Source organism: Nasonia vitripennis, chromosome 5 (genome assembly GCF_009193385.2).
Source record: "Nasonia vitripennis strain AsymCx chromosome 5, Nvit_psr_1.1, whole genome shotgun sequence".
NCBI classification, from domain to species: domain Eukaryota; kingdom Metazoa; phylum Arthropoda; class Insecta; order Hymenoptera; family Pteromalidae; genus Nasonia; species Nasonia vitripennis.
The window spans coordinates 23,656,716-23,684,023 of NC_045761.1; the positions used below are offsets into that span (position 1 = coordinate 23,656,716).

The 27,308-nt window shown below is 44.0% G+C and overlaps 1 protein-coding gene across 4 annotated transcripts in view; it reads left to right on the top strand.

Annotated features, from left to right (window-relative positions):
• LOC100123447 (dipeptidase 1) overlaps positions 1 to 27,308 on the top strand; it is a 104,385-nt gene that overhangs the window by 67,002 nt on the left and 10,075 nt on the right. For 3 of the 4 annotated variants that reach the window (XM_031931560.1, XM_031931561.1, XM_031931562.1), the window contains 2 exons: positions 17,227 to 17,440; positions 27,015 to 27,207. In XM_031931560.1, the coding sequence (XP_031787420.1) occupies positions 17,227 to 17,440; positions 27,015 to 27,207 (407 nt within the window). Of the gene's footprint in view, positions 1 to 12,020; positions 12,575 to 17,226; positions 17,441 to 27,014; positions 27,208 to 27,308 lie in introns of those variants that run through there. The other variant, XM_016985592.3, reaches the window with a different exon arrangement.

The window sequence follows — 27,308 nt, forward strand, 5'->3', positions numbered from 1 at the left end:
TTGATCCACGCATCGAAGTCTGGGACAAATTAATAAGCAAAACAATCGACAACGTCTTCAGGGAGCTCGCTCTAACTAGTGGCCAGATAAGGACATTAATTTCTGAACCCACGAGACCGGGGCAGAAAAGTATTATAAAATTGATCGTGGAGCGAGAAGCCCAGCTCGCTTCACTAATTCCAGAAGGAGATGAGCCCTCGCTTATGTGGCTATGTTCATTGAGCGGATACTATCAGTCAGCCGAACTGCTCATACGCAGCGGAGCCAACATTAATGAGCTCTGCAAAATCAGGGGCTCGACCGACCACCTGGACGTCAAATCAACTCTGCTCCATGCACTGTTGCGGATGTACCCGTCCGAGGGTAACGAAATATTGATCACCCTTTTGATCAATAACGGAGCCAAGTTAACAGCTCGAGAATCAGATAAAAGCACCGTTCTTCATTTGGCAGTAAAGTACGGTCGTATTAAGGTCGTCGAAATGCTTCTAGAGAAAAAGGTTAGCGTCAACGCTAGGCGCTCAGGCTTCGTAACACCGCTGCTTGACGCAGCCATGTATAGCGGAGTGGAAAATGTGGTTGTGCCTTTGCTCATGAAAAATGGTGCTAATATTTACGCAGAGGGTCGAGACTCTGGAAACATCGTGTGCGCCATGGCGATGGCCGATTCTGATAAGAAAAATCTCGAGCTTGTTAAGAACTTTATTAAAAGGGGAATATCACCTCAAGAGGACCCACGAAAGAGTTACTATCAACCGTTACACGCGGCCGTCTCAACAGGAAGGATCGGATTGGTAAATAAAATCATTCTCTTTTACACCATAACGTGCGAGATTCGATTGTGAACCGTGTCGCGTGAATTTAAATTTCTAACGTTGCTCTTTTTTTCCAGATAAATCTCTTTCTCGATCATGGCGCAAACGTGAACGCGCCAAAAGAAAGTGCCGAGAAAGAATTTAATTTGTACATGGCGGCCCGCGCATGTGAAAATCCAGAAATGCTAGTAACTCTGCTCCAACGGGGCGCGAGCATAGATCAGAAAACCTATTGCGGTCAGACTGCCCTACAAGTTTTCGGCCTTAGCGACGAGTATGGCCAGAACCTCGAGAAGGAAATAGAAAAACTGAAAATTCTTTTAACGCCTGGCTTGGACATGTTTGCTGCGGATGACGATGGCGTGATCCACAACTGCACCTTACTAAATATGTTAGTAGAGTGCAAGTGCAAGATGATAGGCCCTATGCGCAACCACAATTTCAATAAAAGTTTCGAACTTCTCGATATTTAAATATATACCTAAATAAAAAATTCGTATTCTTCTAAAAAAATATGAGATCAACTCCATGTTACATACCCTTCCTGCAGTCTTGCGTGTTTCGCAAATGCTTTCAAAAATATCATCAAGCCAGTTTATGGCCCACGCGGCGACGTCCATTGTCGGGGAAACCCAGGACCCGTCTGTCCCTTCGCAAGCAGGTATGCCATGCGAGCGGTAGGGGGGGGGGGGGGTCCGAGATACACTTAGTTTTTAAACAGTGGCACCAACTTCAAATAAACAAATCGCAGAAAGACGACTGCGCAATTCCCACGGCGCATTTCCGAAGCTATAGGTGGAACACACCCTATCTTGGCCTCATACTAAATTAGATTAGATACTAAAATTCCTGCATACGTCGAGTTTGTCCCTCGATCAGTAAAAAGCATAGTCGTTTTTAGTCATACATTTCTCTCCGTGCACCTTTGCGTGTTTCGCAAATAATTCAATTTTCAATAGATAATATCTAAAATTCCGAGTGCATTTTGCTTGGTAACTTTTAAAGGCGCCTCGCATCTTTTTCTTTAGTTAGATATAGTATAGAAATAAGCATCCCTCGACCCGAATTTTTTACGCATCATGTAATTTGCGCGATGTACACGCACGCTTGAAATTTTTGGCAACGTTGCGAGCGATAAAGCGCCTGAACAAGAGCGTCGAGCCGTGCGAGGACTTTTACAACTTCGCGTGCAAGGGCTGGATCGCGAAGAATCCGATACTCCAGAGCCAGATCTCGTGAGATCGGCTGAGCTTGTTACGAGAGAAGCTCAAGAATCTCACTGCATATCGCTCGAAGAACCGTGGATATCGGTGCGAATATTTTGAGTAAATTTGATAACTTCAAAAGAAAAAAATTCTCGTTTGAAAAATGCGCGTATGCTCTCTTGATGTAATTGACAAAAACAAAAGAGAAATAAAAAAAAAAAACACGTCTTTCATTTTAGAGATAGAACAAGTATTGCCAGGGTTCAGCGAACGCTATCTGCTCGACCCGGAATGTTTCGACGCCGAGAGCTGATCACGAGTACAAGTAAAGCCTGTGCTCGAACTGATCCACGCTGGCGAGAGGAGCGGCGACTTTGTCGAGGAGACCGTGAAATTCGTGCGTCTTTTTATTATTAGTGACGAAAAAAATGGCGCATACGTACTATTTTATTATGCATAACACAATTTCAACAGATATAAATAGCATTTGAAACTTAATAAATTGTAATAATTAATAGTGAAAAAAAACAAACAGTGTTGTCACACTTATCCTAGATTCAAACCATCGTATTCTTTTATAACATTTATTAAGCTGTCGATGTGTCTCATCAAGGTGTTCTTGTGACAGCTTCTGAAGACGCAGGCGAAGCACTTGAAGAGTTGCTCGCCGACGCAAGGCCCATTTCCATTGACCAGGCTTTCTCCGCATTTTGGTCAGAGTCGCTCGTTATCGACCGACTCGGATTTGCTCTCGCTGCAAGATTCCGTGTCCTTATGATCTTCTGCGACAGGTGGGACTCTCTCTTCGACTTTGCTAGACTCTAATTTTTTCAAACGACTGACGGATCTTGCTGTAAAAAAATTTTTCGTTATCGCATACATTGATCGATGAACCATCATCAGAATCAAGAGTGATTTCCTCAATGATGGACGATGATCGCTTTTTACGACTGACAACTGTTACATCTATATGATGATAGAATATTAGAAATTAATAACGAGATGATTTAGTTTTATGGACGTTATTTTGTCGATAGCATCGTACGTACCATCACCGCATACATTAACAATGCAAGAATCGCTGTCGGTAAGAGTTATTTCCTCTTTGGCCGTTTGGACATCGATAAAATGGAAATTGATGCATGTAACAGAATAGAATTTTCTATCAATATTAATCAATCGCAAAACAACCACGAACATTTAATTTAAAATGCATGCATTGGTTAATTTATTATTCATGCAGAACCAGGCAGAAATACGAATAATAAATTCGCTCTGTGAATTTAAGAGCTATGAAAGGGAGCTGTACATTGCATATTATATACACGATTATTTATTCATTAAAATAAATATTAACGCAATAATATTTTTTTTGTAAAAGTTTTTTATTTCAACGATGAAATGTGTATAGATTAAATTGAGCACATTTTCACGAATTTTTAGAAAGGTATATTAGATTGTCACAGTAAAATTAAAATTCCATTGATTCAACATGAAAATCGAACTGCAATCAGCATTTAAACCTGCAACAAAACTATTTTTAGCATGATCTAGAGTAAACTCGAAATCGCACATTGTCACACGGAGAGAAATGTATCACTAAATATTCCTACAATTTTTATCAAGTTCTTATTCTCGTTTGATTTTTCAAATAAACAATATTTGTAAAGAATCACTTTACCAGCATTTACTCTGTCGAACGAGAATTAACTTTAGCCAAATCGAGTATAAACTCGAACATTGACACGTCCAGCGAAAAAAGTTTACATTTGCAGTCGTGCAAATCAATCGAAACTGCGAGCCGTTGAAAATATCGGAAATAGAACTAAAACTCGTTCTGGCGATGATCGAAAGTTTCAACACAGTCGCGGCCAAAAAAAATCTATTTTCGCTTTTTTTCTCTCTTTCCGCGCCAATCTCGAAATAATTATAAAAGCTTCGAGCGAAATTTTCTCCAGAATAGTCACCGACGAGAATCAAACGCGAGTCCAATTGACGAGCTGACAGGCCGATGATTCATGCACGTGCTTTGTGTTATTCCAATGGAAAACGTCTGCCGCTGCCGTTGGCTTATAGCCGACGAGAGAGCAGTGGCAGAGCCGAAAAGTCAATATATCACGAAATAGCTGGGCTTGCAAGCTCTGATTGCTATCTTGTGTATTTTGTTGGCCGACGCTTTTTCCTTTTTTTCGAGCGGCTCGAGTTCTCTCTCTTTTTTCTAATAAACAAACGAGAATTGTTAAAAAGAAATTCTTACGCAACGCTACGGAAGCCGATCGAGCGACTCTGCGAAATCAAAGGTGAAACTCATTCCCGACTGCGCACTGCGGAGTCACAAGCGGCGATACCGCGATAACTCCGGAAAGCCCGACAGCTTTTCATTCCGAGAGGCGCGTATTATGAATAATGCATTTCCGCGCGTAGCTCTACTGCCACAAAGGCACCGCTTGCGTCACTTCGCGACGTGTAACTCGCGCGCGTTTGAATGACAATGACGCGTTCGACGGCATAAGTACGTGTACACACAGAGGTGTGTTAGTGCAGCCGAGCTTGCAAGCGTTGGGGAAGCTGCGCGCGAACGCGATGCCGGGAAATTAGACGGGCCGGAAAATCTATCTTATCGATGCGCCACCGAGTCTCGATTATATCTATTAGGGTTGAAAAATTGGTTAATTCGAGTAATTTTGTATTTCGCGAGGAACGATTTGAACTTTACATTTCTATTCTTCAATATCGCATGCTATGCGCTGCATTATACGGCATGTTTAGCCTGAAAAATTTAAGGGTGCGTTATGCGCACAGCATTGACCATAGAAAAGCTTTTCTATAGGAAATATCGTGAAAGGCCAGTGCTTCGAGGCAAAGTCCAACAATAGCACTATAGGTAGAGTACTATATTCATATCGTATAAATACCAAATACATAACGACAATAAATAATAATACGATCGTCGAATCAATAAACGTCCTTAACAAGCGCCAAGTCAGTCGACTTACCGCATCTGTGGGCGGCAGTTAACTCGGGGATTCCCAAACGAATGCAGTGTCCGGGCCGCCTTGTCACCGACGTCGTAAAACGAGACGCCCCGGGAATTTCCATTCTAATGAACGTCAAATATTTACTCGGGCATCAAACGACCCTCTACACGCAGCCGTACATTCGTTGGCAGCTCGATTCGCCTGGTGGAGCGTGTACTCGACGGTAGCCCTGCGCCGCAATTCCAGGATCTGGGCTTCCAGTTCTCGAAGGAAAAGACGCGGGGGTGGAAGCACAGCCCTCAGCTATGTCTACGAGAGGCGACACGAGTTTGTGAGAGAATAATCTCGTGGAACGATATTGGCATCTTTATTTTCGGCGTTCAAATATTCACGAAAATTCTACATTTCGCCCAACAACGGAATCACGTGCTTTTTATGATTGCATTAAAATTCCGGCAAACATCGCGCGTTACCGATAATTTTTTAAATCCACGTAGCATTTGAATTTCGTGCAGGGAATATTACTCCTCGAAAACTCGTAATCATTAATACAATAACAGCAACAACAACAAAAAGCGCGCATTCACGTAGGCGCATAATTTTTCGTCGCGTCGCGCGCATAACAAAAGGAGACTCGACGCTCATAAATTCACCACCCCCGCCCCAACACTTACTCTCCGCTTCGTCGGTGTATAAGGTATTTATCGGAGGGATATACACGCCGCGTTAGCATATTGCATTTATTGAAGCTGCGTCTGTATTTGCATTCGGCGCAACTTCCTCTTCGTCGCTCATATAGACATTATACAACCGGGCATGTGTGGGCTTGCGACGAGTTTTGACGCGGATTTCAGAGAGGGAGAGAGTAATAGTGATTATCGATGAGAGTGTAAATATGTAGCGTGGAAATTTCGGATGACGCGCGAAATCGACTGTTAATGTTTGCTAAGACGCGTTTATTGAAATTGTAACAAGCGATGAATGGTTGGAATGGTATCGGTTTGTCGAGCTGGAATTGCTATTATGTATTCTTCTCTTTTGAAATTCTATACAACACTTTTTTCGCAAAACTTTATTCGAATTCGATTTCGTAACCGCAACACGCGATAAAATCATAAACAGCGTATACAGCCATCGAACTCGATTTAACGACATCGTTGCTCGCGTCGATCGCGATTTCGAGTAAGCCCAGCCCGTATACACGTGCATAATAGCCTCGATACACCGTCGATCGTCGGGCGGGCTTTCAAAGCCCGGCTGTATCGTCCGGTATCGAAACAAGCGCCGAGGCTCCGCACCTAATGGAAATTCTTCAATTATTTCCCAGATCCATAAAGTACGGAGCGATGGTCGCGATAATGGGCCACGAATTAACGCGCGGCTTCGATGACCACGGAGGTAAGTGACTGCAGTTGGCCCTTCTGTACTATGTGCATACAGCTATATAGCTTGTTTACATACACGTATACGAGCGGCGATTTTCGGCCTGAGTTATGATCGTTATTTTTGGAGGTGAGGATAGTGTACAGGGACGGTGTGTTGGTTCAGGACAATCGGATAATCAAAGTTTTGCTGTAAAATTAGCAAAGTTATGAGCTTACATTGCATTAAATAAATTAAAGAGCAAAAATAAAGCGTCTCCTTTTTCTTCTCTCCCTTTTTCCAGCCTGATTTCGTACCCCAGCTACTCCTCTTTTCATTATTCACAAGCGATTTCGCGAGAAAAGCGTCGTATCGTGTCGCCTTAATGGATGTTTATAAAAAATAAACCAAAGCCCGATAAATATTCACGAGCCCATCGACTTGAGCTGCAATACGCGATTCCTAATTGAATTTCCCGCTACGGAATCTATAGCTCCGAACGACAGTCGTATCTCCAGAAAACAGCGTTCGGATGCTTGAAATAAAGCGGAGCCTTTACGCTTTTGATATTTTCGAGCGCGAAGCGCATCCTCCTTCGGAAAAAGCGAGAGCTTTCGTCGAAAAATAAAATGAATTAAAACTCGCCGAAAAAAAAATCTAGAAAATATCCGGAAGCCAGAGAGACCGCGTCCCGGTTTTTACGCTATAACTCGTCATTATTTTTCGCCGTCTCTTTGCGTGTACACGTAGCTCCGGCGTAATCCCGCTGTTAGCAGTAGTCTAGTCGAGGAGAGAGATTCGTGCGCTTCAGTCCAGACGCGCCGTTTTTACGGATGATTTCAAAGCACTTTCTGCTCTATTGGCGAGAGTGCCGCGCGAGCGCGAGCTTTTCAGCTACGGAAGTTTTCGCGCGACGCAATTTTTCAGGATTACGTATGCGCGACGTCAGCTACTGGCTTTTTTTCGTCTTTTAAGATAACTGCATGCTATATGATCGAAAATTTAGACGGCGATAAGTAATCGGAGGATACGCGAGGTAGGAAAAATTGATGCTAAGGTGCTTAGTGTTAATAGCTTCTATTATATCTGGCTCGAAAAAAAGAAAAGAAAATTTATCGTAGGCAATTATAATAGCGATAGCGTTAAATCGATCTGCCTGAGCAACGTCCGGCCATCGGAAATCCATGTTATAGCTCTTCCGCTTAATTCAAGCTTTTCCTTAATAAAATACTTTAGCGACGAAAGAGAGAAAAACGAGTGTGCGTGATTTTATTGTATACTCGAGCATAAATATCCATCTCCCCTATTTTCCGGCGAGACAATGTAACCGCGCGCGCGGCTAACTTATCGAGAGTCATTTTCCTCCTCTGAATCAATTGGCCCTTCTCTCGATCCATTTGCTCTCTCTCTCTCTCTCTCTCTCTCTATATATATATATATATATATATATATATATATATATATATATATATATATATATATATACATGTATATGCGGAAGAGATGCGCAGAGGGAGAGTATCTGGCGCCGGGAGTGTGGTTTTACATGAGAAACTAATTTAAGCTCGATCGCGGGCCCGGTAGGAGGTAAATACCCCCAGCAATTTTCCATCGGAAGTTTCAGTCGAACGAATTTGTGTGTACTACGCTATAAGAGAACTTCCGCTCGGGATTACGGCCGCACGTTTTTGCAAGATGTGCATGTTTTAATCCAGAGTTTCATCACACGTGTATTAATAAAATTTTCACGCGCCGCGTTTTTTCGTCCGTTATGAATTGGCTTACCAACGTATTTAATCATCGAAGCACGAAGTGGTCATAACGAAAAATTACGCGAAATTCGTTCGAATTTAAGTATACCGGAGAGAACAAAAACCTACGGCTTATATAGATAGTATGTATACATACCCTTATCGACGCGCGCATGCATTAAGGGTATTACACGCGATTCCGTAATGCTTTCCGGGATTATCGTCAGTACGGAGAAAATCGTCGTAAACTATGATATAATCGTACATGGAAATATAGTTCGCTTCGTTTTATAGCGGAATCGAACGTTTCAGGGAACTAAAAATGCTGAAATAGCCCCTAATCAAACTTTAACGTCCATAATCGTCGGACTGCAGGGCTAATTAGTAGACAATTACAGGTCGGTGTATATAATAGGTGCAGCGCGTATAAAAGACCGTAGCTCTCTCTCTCTCGCATCGTAATAACTGCTCTGCCAGCCAAGGGCAATTTACCTACCGAACCCTTACAATTTCAGCGCTGCGGCTGCAAACGTCTCAGCACAATAGCCCTAGCTATGTATACGTTAATATAATTTCACCTCATGGCTGGATTTTATCATACGCTCATGGGCTGAAAGAGAGTTATATCGCGCGAAAAGCTCGCCACGTCCCATGAAATTTCATCATGGTAACAGGAGCTTGCGCGGCTGCTGCTGTTTCGAGGGACTTTTGTGTGGCATCGTTCCTATACAGGCTGCGATACTCCCACTGGTTTTTATTGTCTTCTCCGGAATTCGTGGTGAATAGCTTGTTACGTTTCAGATTCCGCCCTTTTAATTGATACCTGTAAACCGATCAATATAATCGTACCATAGCCGAATGATGAGCCAATAATTGCATTTAATCCGAGCCAACATTTTCCTCTCGACACCCACGCACGAACGATCGTCGAGCAACGCGAGTAGAGCGAAATACAATAGCGCTGGATTAATTGCGCAATGGTATTCCCCAGGGAAAATTACGAAACAACGAGATGTGTATAATTAGAATATGATAGAGCAAGACACGGAGCCGCGAACGTGGAATTCGCTCTGCCTATAGAATTTCCGTATTTCGCGAATAATCTCTCCTCTCACGCTCTCGGCTCCCCCATTGTGTATTCAGCGGGTGGGAGGGCACGCCAAGAATAAGAGATGTGCGCACAAAAGCCTATATGGATTAAATAACGCAAAACGCGTAGAGCTTGCAGTGTTTTCATGTTACCGAACTTCTTCTTCTCTAAGCGTATTGTACTTGACAAACGAGGCGAAATATTACAAACTCGATGGGCTAGCTTAATTCATCGACATTTTTGCAAGGACAGTTAAGCGCTTCTCTCTCAGTATTGTTTCAGCCGAGGCGTTAAATCCTGGGCGCAGCTGCGACTTGATTAGAAGTAGCTACGCTATCCGTGTGCTTGCAGCTACTCCGGCTCTATAGGGGAACCGCGGAAAGGCTGCGCCTTAGTTATGTGCGCAGTTGTAGCGGCGCCGATTTATGCGATGATTTGTATATGGATGCCGGAATTATACGGTGAGCGAGCTAAGGAGTTGGAGTTTCTTGGTTTGATTAGACGGGAATGTACCGATGTGTTAGGAGATGAGGGATAATTTTTAAATTTTAAATGTATACAGCCGTAGTAGGAAGAGTTTATTGCGAGGAAAATTAGGGATGATTTGTAGAAGGATGTAATTTTGAGGATCTATTAAAAGCGCGCGCGCGCGCGCGCGCACACGTAGCATGATTAAACGTAGAATTTAATTTATAAGAGGAAGTGCGATGAATTTTATTTTGTCCGTTCTCTGACGCTTTTACATTGCAGTTAAAAAAAAACAGACTAACAAGAGAATCTCCCTACTGTACTGAATATTTTCATAGCGTATCGGATTCTCCCGCGCATTTTCCGCGGAACAAATGTTTCCAGAGGAAAACTTTGGTCGTCGATTATAGAACGTAGCGAGAATTTAAATTTTCTAAAGGTTGAAAAAAGGCTCGAAGGAAACGGGGCAAAAATAGGTAGGCTAGAACTTTGGACAGTTGCTGCTAAGGGGCGAACCAGCGGCTCGAACCAGAGGCTCCAATTCCCAGTATTCTTTAATACATATAATAACTATTTTTCATAGTCTAATACGGAAATATACAACTCCTTTTCCCTACAAAGAAAAACAAAAAGCCGATTCACCAGATCGCCTCCAATAAAAGTGAACGTCCCTCAAACGATGGACCCACACCGCAGAAACGAGCCGTCACGAATCATTACCTCGATCCCTTCGGAATCCTCGCCTCGGCTGAAACAAAATGCAAAAAAAAAGAAAACGACCACAAACATACAGAGATTCGAATTGACGACCGCAACAATGCCGCGTGCGTGTGCAGTGGAGCTTATTCGAAAGCGGCAGTTGGCGGGTCCGTGTTATCCGATGTGTTTCGTGCAAAGTACCAACTTCTGCGGGCTCATACTCGTGGATTCCATAAACGTACGTGTGTCGCTGTTCGTGTGTATGGTAAATGCGTAGTGAGTTGCCACATTAAAGCTCGACTTTCTGGCGCCGAAGATTTGAACTCGTCACGCGGATTGGTTATGACGTTTTTTGCGCAGAGAGTTTTGATAAGCTATGACATTATACCCCTAAATAGGAGTCCCCTACCAGAACAATCGCAATTGAATTATCGCACCTTGTGCCACTCATCCCTAAGCGAGTTTATATCTGTAAGTCTCGTTACTCGTTTACACGAACTTGATCAACAACTAATCAGAAGCGCTGGGACGTAAGCAGCCGCTACACCGCGGAAATACTCGAACTGGCGCATAACTCGCAGCTAATTCGAGCAACAATTTCCAGTATGTATAGTGTATCAGGAATGCCGACAAAGGAATGGCTCCGAAAGGCTGAATTCCGCGCTACGCGTAGAGACCCCGAAGGGCTACAGCGATATACTTATATATACTTACACAGAGGGCCGAGAAAGCGCTGATATTTATGCGCGAAGAATTAAGGGGGGAGGGTTATTCTTCCATCGACTTTGAAACTCCGAGCAAATAATTATACATCTCATGTAGCAGTAAATTAATAAATATAATCATGCAAACGAACTCGTGAAAATTTCGGCTCCGCAAACATCGCGCGCAAAATTCTTCTCCAAAAAGTCGAAAGCGTCCGTCTCCGGAAGAGAGAAAGAGAGAAAAAAGGTTCCTTCCCCGATTTCCATCCATCGCTCCTTCTTCCGGACAGGCGAGTAAACACCTCTGGTTTGTTTATCTGCCCGTGTCCTGCGACGAAATATCTTCCTCGCTGCTGTCGTTCCGATAAACATCGCGCCTCACGGTCTCCGGGTCGATTTCGTCTCGCCCTATGTATATATTATTCGTTTCTTATTATGCTACGCTTCGTTTAAGTATTTTATTGCTATGAAGTTGGTTCTACAGGAAGTTTTCGACCAGCTCATTCCCGCCACCGCAGAATCGATAACCAACCCCTTTATACCCGTCCCGAATTCCCCGATATCGCCGCTAAACTGTCGTCTCTCCGCGGGCTTAAACAGTCGCGACACTTAAGCCGCGCGACGAAACGGCCTCCTTCTCGGAACTTTGCATTTGATAGGATACGCGGCGGTCGTATAATCCCGATCCTTCTGAAAGTAATACACTTGGATCGATGCGCAGTAAATTTTCAATTCTCAAACATTGCACTCAGCGAACGATAATAGAATAATATCGTCCAATTCATACGCGACAGGTGCCAGCTGTAATGTAACAATGCACACGCAGCAGTGCGTCCGATCAAACTCAGACTGCACCACTGAACCAAGACTCTATCTTACATTACACCCCCAACCCCTATTATCTCTCAATCTGTTTATCGCCGTTTTGTCAGGCGTCCCCCCCCCCCTCGATACGCGCATATACCCTCTTCCACCCACTTACCTACAATCGCAGCCAGCCCCTCCTCTGACCTCACGCGCAGTCGTTCTCAGGACACTCCACTTATGCTCCTATACCTACCCCCACCGCTTTTCCACCCCTCGGATCTACGCGCGCGCCGGCGGTCTATACAGCCCCAGTATTCGCGGAGACGGCACCGGTGCAACGTCGCTGCCGCTGTTATGCGACGCTGTGCGGCTGGCACGTGCTGCTGCTGTTATGGCTCTGGATGAAATGGAATCTGTCGTACGCGAGATGTGACGTGGTTGCGCAGGGGGTGGTATTACGTATACACACATAGTGCGAGGGTTGAAGAGGAAGATTACAAAGTTGAACAGTCCGAAGGAAGATGTCGGGCTTGTTACAAGCTGACTGAGTTCAGCCCTGGCGTGGCGACACAGGATGCAGCAGCAGCTGCAACCACGTCGCCACCACAGCCATCATCATTATCATCACTAATCACTGCCGCCGTCACGGCGGGGTTGTCGGCACTTTGCAGCCCGGACAACTCGCTGCCATCGAGGTATTATTGCTATGTGACTATTTGAACAAAAAAGTTGGTTTTATCCTCTTTAATTTTCCTACCACTGTGTATGGGGGAGGGTTAGGTGCCAAGGAATTACGGGCGCAGCCCTGTGGGAGTTTAGAGCGGCCGCGGCTTTCTTCTCTTATTTTATACCTACTTCCGCGGTTTCCGGCCATGGCGATTCTTAACGCCGGAGGTTCGACCTCTCTGGGGATCGCTGATCTTTTATTTTTTTTTAAGAAGTATTGGGAAAACGATTAGGGGTTAAGGAGGAAGTTTCAGTTTGGCGAAATTTTCACGAAAGAGAAAAATAATTTCGAAACGTAATAAGCCCCGACAGCTCGGACAAACACCTCTGCGTATGAGTTTCTGCTAACTGACACTCGAGCTTTCGGCTTGAAAGGGAGCATTTTAATCCGTGGAAAACAGGGCTTTTTCAGAGCGCGAAACATGAAGGCTTTTTTAATATTCAACACTGTTACGTTATTTCACCCTTGAAATAAAATACAACGAAATCCACACGTACTATAGCTCGAATGACTAGATAGAATCATCGAACTTTTCTCGCTCGCAGCCGTCGATGAACTTTACTTTTCCATTTTAAAATAATCCGAAACTCCGCGGGCGTGCTCGATATGTGCATTTCGCGGAATCGATCTGCGGCGGCGCCTCCTTATAAACTACAGCCGGCAACTTTCTTTTACACGGAACTTTGCGCTCGTCCCCTATAAAAACGGACTGCGCATTTCCGGACCCTTAAACTTTAAAAATCACAATCTCGATGGAACTTTTCTCTCCCGATGACTGAAATTTTCAAGTGCAATAATCTCTTTTTGTCTCTCGTCCTCTTCGCCCGCGTAATTGTTTGCAGCGGGCGTAGGGAAGCGTCCAATTAGAAAGCGATCAGGTATTGCGTTACGACGGCCATTAGAAGGCAGAGCGGCCCTTACGAGCAGTCCCGCCTCGACCGCGATGTAACCTCATGCTTTATCGCTTTGTAATTGGACGAGCTTCGCAGAGCTTTGTTGCATACGCTTTGTGTGCGCCGCGCTCTAGAAGATGAAAACGTATACCTGCAGTACTTCGCTTCTCGTTTTTCGGATCTATATGACTTGTAATTATTCGGAATTTCGAAGAGTGAATTTTTGGTTGATAATATTAAATTCGATTCGGATCTCGTTATTGAACGCCGTAGCAGTATTGAAAGCTCGACTGTGAGCTTTCGATGGTAAAAGCTGCAGAGACTCTCGAATTTCAATATAATAATGCAAATAATCGCCTGGCGTCGTACGTGCTCGGCTCGACTATATGCCTCGTTAACGAGCGCCGTGTATAGATATATCAGTGATCGTCGCTGGGTAGCAGTAGTCGAACTTTCCTTTGATTCACCCATCGATATACGCGTATTCGAGCGCTTCCGATACTCTGCACGAAATATCGTGAAATTTTTGATATAATGACCGCACATATGCATGAATAACCATTCGCTTTTGCCCTTTAAATATTTAAATATCAGGTTGAGCTTGCAAGCTCGTAAAATGTAGGTAGTCCAATACCATCATTCCTAACGGTTAAGCTCGGGAGGAATTTTCGTGAAAACCGAGGGACGAATGTGTTTTCGTCGCGTCGAAAAATCAAGCTTGCAGCGCTGCACAGTGTGAATTTTACGAGTCTAGGTCTGCGCGAAAGTTCGCGCGAACTTTGCGAGAGAGAGAGAGAGAGAGAGAGAGAGAGAGAGAGAGAGAGAGAGAGAGAGAGAGAGAGAGAGAGAGAGAGAGTGAGAAACAAATTTTTAAGCCCGTCCAAGTTTCGCGCACTTCATATACACAGTTTCGCCGCTGCTCTGCTGCTGTGCATTGTCGGGAGTAGAGAAGTTGCAGTGGAATTTCTGCAAAAGTAAAGTGATTTTTTTGTAAAAAACATGTTTACGCGTGCGCGCAATTTATATGCGCGAGTATCAATGAAAGAGTTTTATCTATATTTGTTTTGAAAGTAGAGGCGACTGAGCAGGAAATTTAAATTGCTCAAGCTCGCGCTTATTGCGCGCGTTAAAAATGAATTAAAGTACTCAAATGAATTTTTTATAAAAAAAAATTCTCTTCTTTGCAGTGAAAGGCTTCAAAACGCATTTATAATTGAATTTCAGGCCGGATAAAGCATCGTTATATTAAACAGTCCCATATGTATAAAGCTCACAGGCACGGTTGGAATAGCGCAGATAAAAGCACTTAGTCGTCCCTTCGGTGGGAAAACAGTTTTTACATCGAGCATAACGAGCTAACTTCTGCACCGGGAACACGACGCATCGCGCAATTCCGAATTATGTTAATCCGCGGCGAATTAACATTCTAATCGAAGCGCGGGGAAACAGCCTCGCCACCGCCGCTTTCAATTGCATTAATTATCCGAGCCTGTGAACTATAGTCGCCCTCGAGCTTGAACGGAAGGACAAACTTTCGCCTCGATATCGTTGTATACGAGGGAAAAGAGTATCCTCTCGATACATGCGATAATGATTCCGTTTCGAGGCGGCGGCTCACTTCGTGGGGGGGAAATCCCGAAGCCCGAATTATCCTCGGGTTGTGGGCTTGTTTCGCCGAGTTTTATATAAGTTTCGCCCAGAAGTATGGGGTCCCTGTCTCTCGCTCCTTTATTAATTTTCGAATTCCCGTCAAACTTTCGCCCCGTACGCACTGCACTTTTGGAATTCTATCTACTTTTGGAATCCGCCTCGATGATCGTCCATTACCCGCGAGAATCACACGTTGCGTGTTTCGGTTTATTAAATTCTTCGAGAAGAATGAAAAAACTTATCTCGAGCCGGACAAAGGCTGTAATGTCGCCGAGAAATATGCGAATTGTTCGTATAAACGCGTCGTTTGAAGCCTCTGCGGATCGGTTTGACGATATAGGTATTTATGTGTAGTGCGGGACACAGGGAGAGAGAAGCGGGGACTTCAAAGTGGCTGTTTTGTCGAAAATCATTTGTGTAGGTAGATGTGTCGGAGAACGTGTAGTTGACGGGTTGACACTGCACTCGTCTCTTTGTACGTACTCGCGAGTCGTTGTTTGCGAGTGGGAGGGCGCGTATTTCAATTTAATAGACGTTTTGAGCTTTTAATGAAAATTTGCCTTTTAATATTATATTTAACGTACAATACCGTTTGGTCAGAATTGGTATTACATTTTATTAAATCATCGTTGTAATCTGCCATATTAGAGCTTAATGCCGTGATTGAACAACGATATTATATTAAATTAATAATACATATAGCATCATAATCATAATTGCGGATTAGTATTATCGTACAACAGCTGGCTCCTATTAGTATTCACACGGCGCAGCTTCGATTATTCAGGGACCCTATATATAGAACACTGATTTGAATAACAAAAATGTAGAATTATGATTATTCAAATAATTCCAAAGGAAGAAAATTTACTTGGAATAAAGTATGCTTGCAGAGAAACTTTTTCGAACTTTCATTGAAAATTCAGCTTGAAAATCGAGAGCGCAAAGTTGAAAGTTGTTGTTCGGAGGTTTATTCTGCATGATAACTAATTGCAGCTTGTGGATCGATACCGTGTGACTTTTTGATAAAAGCAGTATAACGCATCAACACGAGAGCGAACAAATTTCGTATTTTCACGACTTTTTTTCGGGACTGAAACGAGCTATAATAACTGCAGAGTGAGCGAAAACGTGAATTTTTAATACTCCACGAGCTTTTTTGTCTTTCTGGAGCAGCGACGATTTGAAAATCAATATAAGGCTATATCGATTAGTCGAGTGAGGGAAGGGTCTATTTTTCTATTAGGGTTCGCAAAGTTATTTTAACGATCTGTAAAAGTGGTAGACGTTTTTAATTAACAAATTCCACGGTCTTTAAAAATTACAAATCCCTCATTAAGCTTCGGGCATAAATCTCGCGTTAAATAAAATGTAAAATAATATTTTCCTGATCGCAGATTTAATCATAATTAACAAACGCACTCAACTGAAAAAAATCCGATGATCGGCTTCTGAAAAGTTAAAAAAATTCAATTTTTGTGGTCGTGTTCCGCCGTAATAAAGCGCATCCGAAACAATGGACTTACAACAGCTCGAGCGTGAAATTTATCCTGTCGTACGAGCCATTAGATCGGATTCCCGAAAGTTTATTTTTGATACGTTCGTGAAAATCACATAGAAAATCTCGTATACATTTATAAAACTGCTATACACGTGCGTTTACATCGTAATTACTCGTAAAGCCGATATTTGCTCTTCATTTCCCTTTTATTGTTCTTTTTCAATTGGTGTTCTCTGAAAATACACGTGGCCGTACGCTCGCTAGTATCAATTTCAACGGCTTGGTGTGGCTTGGTGTTCGTTAAAAAGGGGAAAATTTAAATTGCAGAGCGCAATGCGGATTTTACCCGTCTTCCGCGAAAACAACGAAGTAAGCCCGATGCTAAAGTGGTTACATCGCAGTTCATTTATTTTCAAAAAAAAAAAAAAATCCCCTGATCCAAATCCCCAAAACCAGCGATCCCTATAATCACGTTACCCCCGGAAAACCAGCTCACAAAAGCCCTACTCCCAGCATCCTGAAACAGCCCGCAGTGTTCGTCCAGCCTAAAACTTTGCCTCTACGGGCTTTTCGCAGACGTGCCTGCAACTTTCGTCGCCTGAATTAATGAGGAAAGTGCCAAACGCAGGCGCCGTAGCCTCCGTCACTCCGCAGCAGCTTCTACGCCGTCCGCGTGAACCCCTCGAGCTTCTGTGCGCTATACCGGACACCTCGAAGCAGCAGCAGCAGCAGCAACACCAACAGATACAGCTGCACGAGGATAAGCCTGCCTCTACGGCCGAAGAAACGAGTGAGTATAAAAGTTTCACTCCCTAGCTCTTGTTGCGGCGGCGGCTGGGTGAGCCTGAAAAATGGCTGGGAGGCGAACGAGTTGTTGCCTTGGTTTTGTTTTTTTTCCTTTTTTTTTTAACGAAAAAAGGTGGACTGAGAATTAGCGCTTCGGGAGAATTTATGTACTGCGAGAAGTGCATCTGGTTAATTACGCTTACGCGCGCGATTTTTAACTCTGCGCTTCAACATCTAGTTACTATAATCCGGAACATTTCCAAAACCCTTCACAAATCAAGCGTCACAGTCCTAAAGTAGAGATAACCGTAGAGAGAGAACTTTCCGCTCGGCAGACCGCAAGCAAATCGGCCCTCTTAATTTTTGATGTCCGACGCGAGCGAAATTCCCGCCGAGCCTTAGAATAGCCTGCACAGCTGCTGTCGCTTTCTTTTCTTCCGGGGCGAGGATATTCCCGAGAGAGGATTTTCAAATTGCCCGAGATAAAATCGCCCTCGCGCGATTCCTGGCCTGGGATTAATTGTGCAGTTATACAACTCTTTTCTCGACTTCGTCGAAAATTCGTGCCTCCGCGCGGATGAGTAAACTTTTAGCCGCGCGTAACAGTGTGGAGTTAAAAAATGGATCGTTAGCCACTAATGCCGTTCTTCGATACCGATTGTGGGATGTTTTAACCCTTTAACGAGCGCGAAGCTTTAAGTATGAGTAATGAGCGAAGTTAGCGCCATTACCGGGTAGTTTCCGCGCTAATAGATATGACGTACGTTTTCCACAATAAAAGCACCGATTAGTTTTCTACGTCGGACGGCTCTTCGCTCATATACCTATATGTATATATGATAAAAAGAATTCTAGTGATTCCTACGTCCCTTATCTGGAATCAGATATCAGCCAAGTTAAATTAGCTTTCGCTCCAGATCCAGTTTCTTTTTTTTACCTCTTCTCTACCAACTTTTTCAGTCCACTTTTTGCAACAATCAATACATCCGCATAACGAGAGATACGCGTGTGAACAGTCCTCGGCCTTCATTAACTTGGTCACGCGATGAAGAGAAAAAAATTTGATAAACAATACCGTTACGTGCAACATCTCATTTTACCGCAACCCCCACACATTTCCTTCTCATCTCTTCTCTCCCGTAGCTATCTCTAATTTTCTCCCCCTCGTTCTTCTCTCTCTAGCAGACTCTCTCGAGCGAAGCATGGGATTTTCGATTCACCCGAATCAACGGGGGATTTCGCCCTACATACCTGCTCTCGACTATATCCATGTGGATGTAATTTTCCGAAGGTATGCGGTTGCTCCGACGTATGTCGTAACGAGTAGGAGTCGTTTCTTTCCTTCAGGACTATACACTGTCTTTTTTCTTCGTTCTCCGGGGAGAAGAGAGCTTTTTTCTCCGCAGCCCTCGATTTTTACCGATCGCTCCGGAACGACCGAGATTTTTCACCCGCCGGTGCTCTCGAATTTCGGGTGTAGAGCTGATGCTCCTTCTTTTTTTTCGAGGGTTTCTTTCGTCCTTTTTTCCGCCAAAGGGGTCGACACGTGAAGTGAATACTTTTAGGGACTCGATCAGAGTCGAGTCGGTGAATCACATCCCGATTTTGCGTCGGAAAAATTCGGCTTAAAAATAAAATCATACATTCAACGTACTCTCAAGGTCAGAACTCGCGTCTCAGAATTAAGATACTCGGAAGCGACCCCACGTGTATACATCATGTCTCTGCTGCGCGACCCTTACACGCAGCGTCGAAAGTTTATAGTCCGCGGGAAAAAAGGCGTCGCGGCGAACTTAATATAAACATTCTAAATCTTCCCCGAATGGGTTTTAACTCCGTCCTAAACTATTTTTCACGGCGCGAGAGAAAGCCGAAACGTTAGCCAGGGCCCAGAGCTTCTCCGAAAGAATGGCCGTATCTCAGCTTTATGGCCGACGACAAATCACTTTCAGCGCCTCAAAAATTTAAAAACCAGATCCTCGGCCGCGGCACAAACGCTTTGCATATTTGGATATTTAGATGTTATTTATTTCTTTCTTCGATTATACGGTGGAAACTAAATTAGCACAACTTTTCGTGTAAAGCTGTAAAAAGTGACTTCGCTCCTAAATTATTCAAAAAGTTCCTCAGCGACCTGACTCGATTTTATAGTTTAATATAAAACGGTCTCCCGCGTGCGTCGATGTCAAAGAGTGTATTCATTAAAAAAGTTTTCATTGTGCAGAAAAAAACGAACTTTTTTCTCTCCAAAACAGATGATTCGCGCTTACGCTCGATGTATCGCGGACAATGAGAGAACCCCGATGTTGTAGTTCTTTCGCTCCACTGTCTCGATTATCGCGCCAACGCGATGATCGGCCTTCTCTGGAAAAATAATTACGTCGTTTCGAGGCGATTCTCTCTCCCTCGAGGCCGCTGCTTCTTCTTTCGTTTTTTTTTTTCGACGAGGGGGGAAATTCGCGCCGAGCTTTATGTCCTTCCGGCGAGGAAGACGTCGCGTTGCTTTTGAGGAAAAGTTGTCGCTGTTGACTTGGCAAAAGCGGTAAATATTTTTCTTTGCGCTCGAGCTTCCTTTTTTAACGTCGGGAATTCATTATATTCGAGGAGTTGTAATTTACTTCTTTTTTTTTCGAATTTAAAAAAGTTCGTACGTCCAAAGTCGCTGAAATTTTTCACGCTCATGTCCCGCGAAATTTTCGCACAAATTGAAGTGTCAAAGTTCGACGTTGGCGCGAAATTCGGCCAGCCTACGCGAAACGTGTCGGAACTCCAAAATGGTTAACGAACCCTGCAGCCTGTCCCTCTGGTCTTTTCGCATAAGCGAGTCCCCGCGAACATACGCTCTTTCCAGTTTTCGAGTGGGATTGATAGGAGAGATGACGTTTTTTTGTTCGCAGCGTCGACTGACTCGATGTTCTCTTTTTTCCTCTGTGACCGGTGATTAGAGCCGGAGGGGGTTTGACTGATCGAGAGGACGCGTCGACTTGATGAGCTTTTTTTGCTTAAAAAATGAGTTTTGCAGAATCGAAAAAAAACGAGACAATACCGAGTCGCTGTTACAAAGGGTAGACTTTTCTCTACCAAGTATTAAAAGCATCATCGAGCAGCTTCCACTTCATTCATCCGCTGTGCTGTACATCACGACGTGTTCCGCTCCTCCCATGGCATTTAGCGCAGCTGCCGCCATTATTCAAATCTCCCACTCATAAAGTTCTCTCTCTCTCTCTCTCTCTGTCTCTCTCTCTCTCTCTCTCTCTCTCTCTCTCTCTCTCTCTCTCTCTCTCTCTCTCTCTCTCTCTCTCTCTCTCTCTCTCCAGCCCACATAATTTTCACTGAACTCACGTGCACTATTAGACTAGGCCGAAAATTTAGAATTATAGGTGTATCGAGCAATTTCAAACTGTCGAGATAAGCTTTTTTAAAATAACATAATACCGGAGTAAACGTGACCGACATAGCCCGCTCGCGTTATTCAAAAATTACACGACCTTCCACTCCGGAAATTAACATCGATATACGAACGAGACACGCGGGAGAGTAAGGAATTACCTTAAGAAGAGATTCAATTTAAAATTCAGTTTCAAGAGCTCTCCAGTTGTCTTCCGCCTTGATTATGAAAAATCGCTGTAGTTTATCCGTCCTCGCAATTTTTCCCGCGTAAAATTCAATTTTCCCGCCCCCAGCGATATTAAAAAGCCCGTCGAAAAAATATCAACTTTCTTTTTAGATGCATTTATTTTAACATCAGAGGACGACGACGAGAGCGGAGTAAACAAAATTTGGCACTGTTATATCGTGTAACGCGATGTATTACATCGTGCCTGCGCGCGGCGGCCAGCTCGTAAACTGGAAAACATTCATTACTCTCGAATGAAAACTTGCAGCGGTCTATAGTCTCTCTTTACATCGTGCGTTATATATGTATATCACGTTTGGCTCTGAAGGCCGTAAAGCCGTTTGCCGAATTTATAGACGACGCCAAACGTTTATTTGCACATTATGCAAATGTGCAGTTTTTATATGGGGCAGCGAATCGCATATACGCGGAACGTTTTACATCGAAAAATTTTAAACTTCGCGCCAATTAATGGCGGATTATAAAAGCCAACTAATTGCCCTAAAAAGAAAAAGGCGGGAGACGAGCGGACGCGCAGACAGTACCTCTACTCTTTAATCCCTCTCTCGAGCGATTAACCGAGTAATTCTCCGCGTAAAATCCATTATTTCTCGGGAATAATTTCACTTTTCTGTAGCTTCTCTCGACAAAGAAAAGAAGAAGAAACCCGCCAGACACATCTCTCGCGACTAATTGCCTCGGAAAATACCTGCGCGAAAGGCAAAAACGAGGAAAAAGCTCGACAAGCATGAGAGAGAGAGAGAGAGAGAGAGCCGAGGTAAAAACGCGAGACGTTTTGTTGTCAAACAATTTCGCGCTCGGTGCTGGTCCTCGACGAGCTTTTGTGTATTACGCGCGTTTCTTTGATTCCTAATCGCGTTGCTGCAACGTGAAAAATCCGCGCGGAATTACGCCGATTAAAGCGGAGATTCGAAGATTTAATTAGGTGAAAATTTTTTTAACTTCGTAAGTCAGCTTCGCGAGAAAGGAGGGAGACGTCTGGGAAGTTTAATTAACTTCAGAAGTGAGCCCGTGCTTTTTAATTGGAAAATTTTTCTTCGAGCATTTTTCCCTCTCAGCTTTAACATTGTAATTCCAGTGTACGCGAGAACAAAAAAAAAGTCTCCTTACTCAACAGCCGTACATCCGTGGAGTAATCCCCGGCGCACGCGCATATCCACCTTCCAAAATCCATAAATATTCAAGCGACCGTGGAAACAAAGCGGAGCAAAAATTCGCCAAACAAACTACTGCACTTTCCAGCCCAGCAAAGCTCGAACAAAGCTTATAACCGGTGTATACACGCAGTATCATACCCGAGCCACTCGCAATTCGCTGGGCCACATAAAAGATTCACCGACGCCTTTTCCTTCTTTTTTTTTTTAAAGCCATTTTTTTGTGCGAGAAAAATAAAGTCTAACAAGGACTGCGCCAGTGGAGATAAGGGTCGCTCTCGAGCGTGTTTTACTGGCCTGATTCCATTAATATCGATCGGCCGGCTGATGCGTCGATCTCGTAAAAGCAGAGAAGCTTATCGGCGGAATGGAGAGGAAGGAAGATGAGGAGGAAGGTGTGCTCGGACAGGGAGATGACTTTTTCCTCGAGATTTTGACGCTGTATGCTCGTGTGTACCGTAGTGAGAGGATTTTAATTAAGAAACTTTCGTTCGACAAGGGATAACACCGTCAATAACGAAATCGCTGGATACGTCGTAAAATTTCGCTCTGGGATCGATCCCCCTTATCAGCGCCTCGCTTCGGCTGCAACGTGCTCTCCAATAACGCGAGCTTCAACCCCGAGAACTCCGCGTTCTCTAATTTAGAGCACCTGTGGTGCTCTGGAACACGTCAAATATCGAGAGAGAACTTGTTGCTTGTTCAAAGGCTTCATAAATTATACACGCTTCCCGAGATCCCTGTTTTTTAGGGGGTAACTACCCTTAAATCGACGGCTTTGCGGTGTCGACTTTGCAGGGATCGATCGATTAGGTAAGCGGATATACTGTTTTGATTAGCAGAAGATCCGAGGTTTAGGGGCGATCGGCGATTAATTGTCACCTGAGCTTTTCATTTCAAATTCACTTCTACGATAAATGCCTATAAACATGCCTATACTCAAAACTTCGTTTAACTACCCCAGTTATCCTCCAAAAAAAAGTCGAATAAAGTCTTCACTTCGACGCTTACACTCCTTCGCGCTCCATTACCCGGTGTTAGCCCCGCAGCAAAAAAGCTCTCCTATAATATTCACTCAACTGGCACTTCCAGCCACTCGAAACCCATCGAGCCCCGCGCCAAATTCTCACCCTCGCCTCAACTTTCCAAATTCACAACACACACAGTCTCACTCTCGCGCGCAAGAACACAATCCCGACTCGCATCAGCGATTTAAAAAGCTGCTCACTCCCTTATCTGCCCCTCGACTCGCTCTCTCTCACCCCTCGAAACTTCTCGAATCAGCTGAAATCATCCCGGCTCCGCAATCCTCTCAAGAATTCCATTCTACCCCCTGCGCAATCACGTCCGGTCCAGCGAATCCCGAGAGGTGCAAATCAAATTTTCGGTTTTTATTCTACGGTGATCGTTAGAATGACGGGAATGTGTTTTGGTGTGCTGTATGGAGGTTCGTTTTTTTTTTGTCGTGGGCTTCACTATGGGCGAACGATGATTAATCGGAGCTTTTGACGCGCCATTGGGCTGTTGCGCGTAAGGAATATTGATGCTTTTTTTGGTTGGAGAGAGAGAGAGAGAGAGAGAGAGAGAGAGAGAGAGAGAGAGAGAGAGACAGAGGGTCTCTTTTTCCGCGAGAGATTAGTTCGTGAATGGTTAATATTCGGGCCGTAAGCTCGACGGATTTCTCGTCACGTTTCGAGGTGAATGAATTTTAAAGTACAAACTAACAGCTGGTATGATTACCTTCGCCCGAGGTGTCTCGCGAGATAAATGGTTAAATCCTGCACTTCACCGAAAAGTCCAGCGGATCAACCGTCGAATACGGCATCGACGATTTAAATAACCTACAGCTTCACTTAATCTATTAAATCAGTCCCGACTGCTCTTCTCGGACATAATCGTCTTCTAAAGACCGGAGCGTATAACATTCTCTCAAAATACATGAAATCCTTTATTAGCTCTCTCAAATCTCTCCTATACACACACCGCGCGTCGCAAAAAAGATATCAGCATTCGTTTGCATTTTTACCGTCGGCCCAGCTGCTGGCGTTCATTAACCAACTTTTTTCGTTCCCCGTCGCGAATGTCTTTTTTTTTCACTCACACGAGCCACTGCGCATCGGATCGAAGATCGTGAAAACGTCAAGGGGGGAGAATGTTTGCGCTGCGTCAGCCGCAAAAAGTCAGCCCTTATCGCGTGTACCCACGGCTTTTCTTGCGAGCGAACCTCGTGATTCGATATGATTTCCATTCACGGCTGAGCGCGACTTTTACTCTCTCGTGTGCGTGTGTCGTCGTTGACTTAAACGCGTCCCCGAGCTGAAATTCAGCCGAGGGCCGTCGCTCGTGAAAATCGCACCGGAGAGGTCACGCTGAAGTGGAATGTGTTGAAAATTTCACTGCTCTAGAAACTGTCCTTTCGCTGAAACGTCCGGAGGGAGAGCTTTATTTGTTGTTGTATATTTTTTTTTCTGAATTAGAAGTTACGAGAAAGTTTTAACGACGTAACGCTTTTCAGCAAGTTTCCTAAATTTTGCAAGCAGGGCATATATATATAGCTATAGAGTGCGGCATTAATGAAATTCAATAAAGATACTTTAATTGGGGTATATAGTGCCGGGAAGTTTGCAGCTTATTAAGCTGGATGGCGTTTGGCAAGTCACCAGATCCGAGACGTGCAATGTGTACTTGACTGTTCAAATTATACTTTCTCCTATATTTACGATTTCGTGCGGCTATGTGTGTGTCTATATCGTGTCTGAACTCGCGCGCGAACGTTCAATTTTGAAAATGAGCTTTTATGCGCGCTTAACTCAATTACTTGATTAAAATCCGTCGGCGTTTAATTCACAACAAGAATCCAAAGTTTGATATTATGTTTTCTCGGCAGCTCAAAAATAAGCAGCTATGTTATTGCAATAACGTCATTTTTCGAAACATCCACTCGGTGCAATGTAATTTCTCTCGAAAGAGAAACACGCGACGTCCATTACCACAGAAAAACCCGTCCCTAATTCTCGCATTACGGCAAAAAAACTGGTACATCCCCATCAGCGCTACATCGAAAACTGCTCGAAAGCTTATTATGCGCGCTCGCGAGATTAAAACATTGAAAATCCCCCGAAAGGATATTCACTCTCGCCCTTTTTTTCGCGCGCGGCTTATTTAATCTTATCTGCGCTTCCCAGGGGCTCTGCTCTTTTGGCTCTTCTCTGGATTTTTTTTCATCCTTGCCTTGTTTTGTTCCAAAGCTCAGCTCTTTCGTTCTCTCGCGCGAGCTTTTACTCTCGGCGGCGGAACTTCTTGGGTATTTTAGTTAATCACTGCTTAAATAGCCGTAGACGTATACCTCGCGGCACTTGACATCTCGACTTGGCTCTGTTTACGCGTCACTTTAATCAGGGCTTCGTCCACCAATTTGAATAATGACTCTTATCGATTTCTACTTTATATATATAATATCTTCTTCTGTATCGCTATTTTTGTCTCTGCTTTTACTTTCATAACGAGTCAACGACGGATCGATCCTTTTTTCTTCCTGTACGCGTGAATAGTCGCGTTGAGCCTTCTTAGCGTCTCTTTGCGTTGAGGCTAAAGGCGATTATTGGCTCTCGTGCCGTTGTGCCTCTGAAGTAGTCGGCGGAAGTTAATTAGCGATCGGCTAATGAGAAAAATTCCACTGAATCACGTTATTCCAATAAATTCACGTTATGCAACTACGGCTTTGTGCTTCTTCGAGTTTTTAGTTCTGTTTTAAAATTATTGTCCAAAAGTCTCATCAACACCGCTCTACATTCCTACGCAGAAGAAAACAGCGTAGACTCGGTCTCACCGAAAAAAAGTCGTCGAGGGAGGAAGCGCTAGATGAATTATTCGCTTGATTAACGAGGCGCCGTCGCGGCTCGCCTACTTCATTAATCCCGCGCGGGTGATGCGCTCTTTTTCAATATATACTTCTGCGGGTTACATCGCCCTGTGATTTATTTCGCTACGAGCTTTGATTTATTGCCGATTTTTTCCTTTTTTGGAGGTGTATACTTGCTGTAGCTTTACCGAACGAATCATGCACTTTGATCAACTCATTCGATGGTAAAGGGCTCATAATTTAAATTTACGCCAGGAAATCGTGCATACATATTATAACGACGCAGCTCAGGATGTTACATCTCCTTCTCGGAACCTAAAAGCTCTAAAAGCTCACGTGTACAATAAAATGCCTGCAAGCAAGGCAGACGCCCAGGAATTTCATTATGAAACGTTATCAATGTGCAACGTCGCATAATTCCGTAACAAGGAAAAAAAAATAAAGCAACTCCGAGAGCACACTGTCTCCTGCTGCCTCTACCTCGTACACATCTGAATGTGAATATAATGAATAGAACGTCAGCCTCGTAGACTTAACTTCCGCTAAACTTCCCCGCTGCATATTTTACTCGGCGAGAATTCCCTGAATTCTGGAACTGATTTTGTCATCCCACCCATATAATTATCCCCGCGCACGTATAAACTTCCAACTTTGGGGAAATTCGCGGAATGCTCTGTGATATTAAAAATAATAAGACGCGTCAAAAAGTTTGAGGCGAAAACACTTCTCTTGAAAACAAACATAAAGAAAGAAATCGATTCCGCACCTGCTCTCGGAAATTAGAGAGAAAGAAGCGTCACCCTTTCAAAAGCACAAAAGGGCACTTTGTCTTGCTGCCAGAGCTTTTCTCTCTCCGTCGTATATATACGTATATACATTCTGAGAGAAAGATAGTAAGAAAAGCTTCTTGGATCGATTGTTGCAGCGCCGGGGGTAGAAGGGCGCAAAGGAGCCGCTGGAAAAAGCTGGGCCGTGACGATCGGCGTGTTCCTTCTGGCTTGTGCCTTAATCGCAGGTATCGGATTGCCTTTGGCCTTGGAGCTGCGCAGCTCGAACCTACTCGAGGCCAGGCTGCGCGTCGTCAAGAAGATCCTCTCCAAGACGCCGCTTATCGACGGGTAAGTTGTTGTTGTCCTATTGTACACTGTAAACCAAACTAAAAAATTAAAAATTAAGCGCGCTTATACTTGCTCAGTCACGAAACAGATTCAGGAAATAA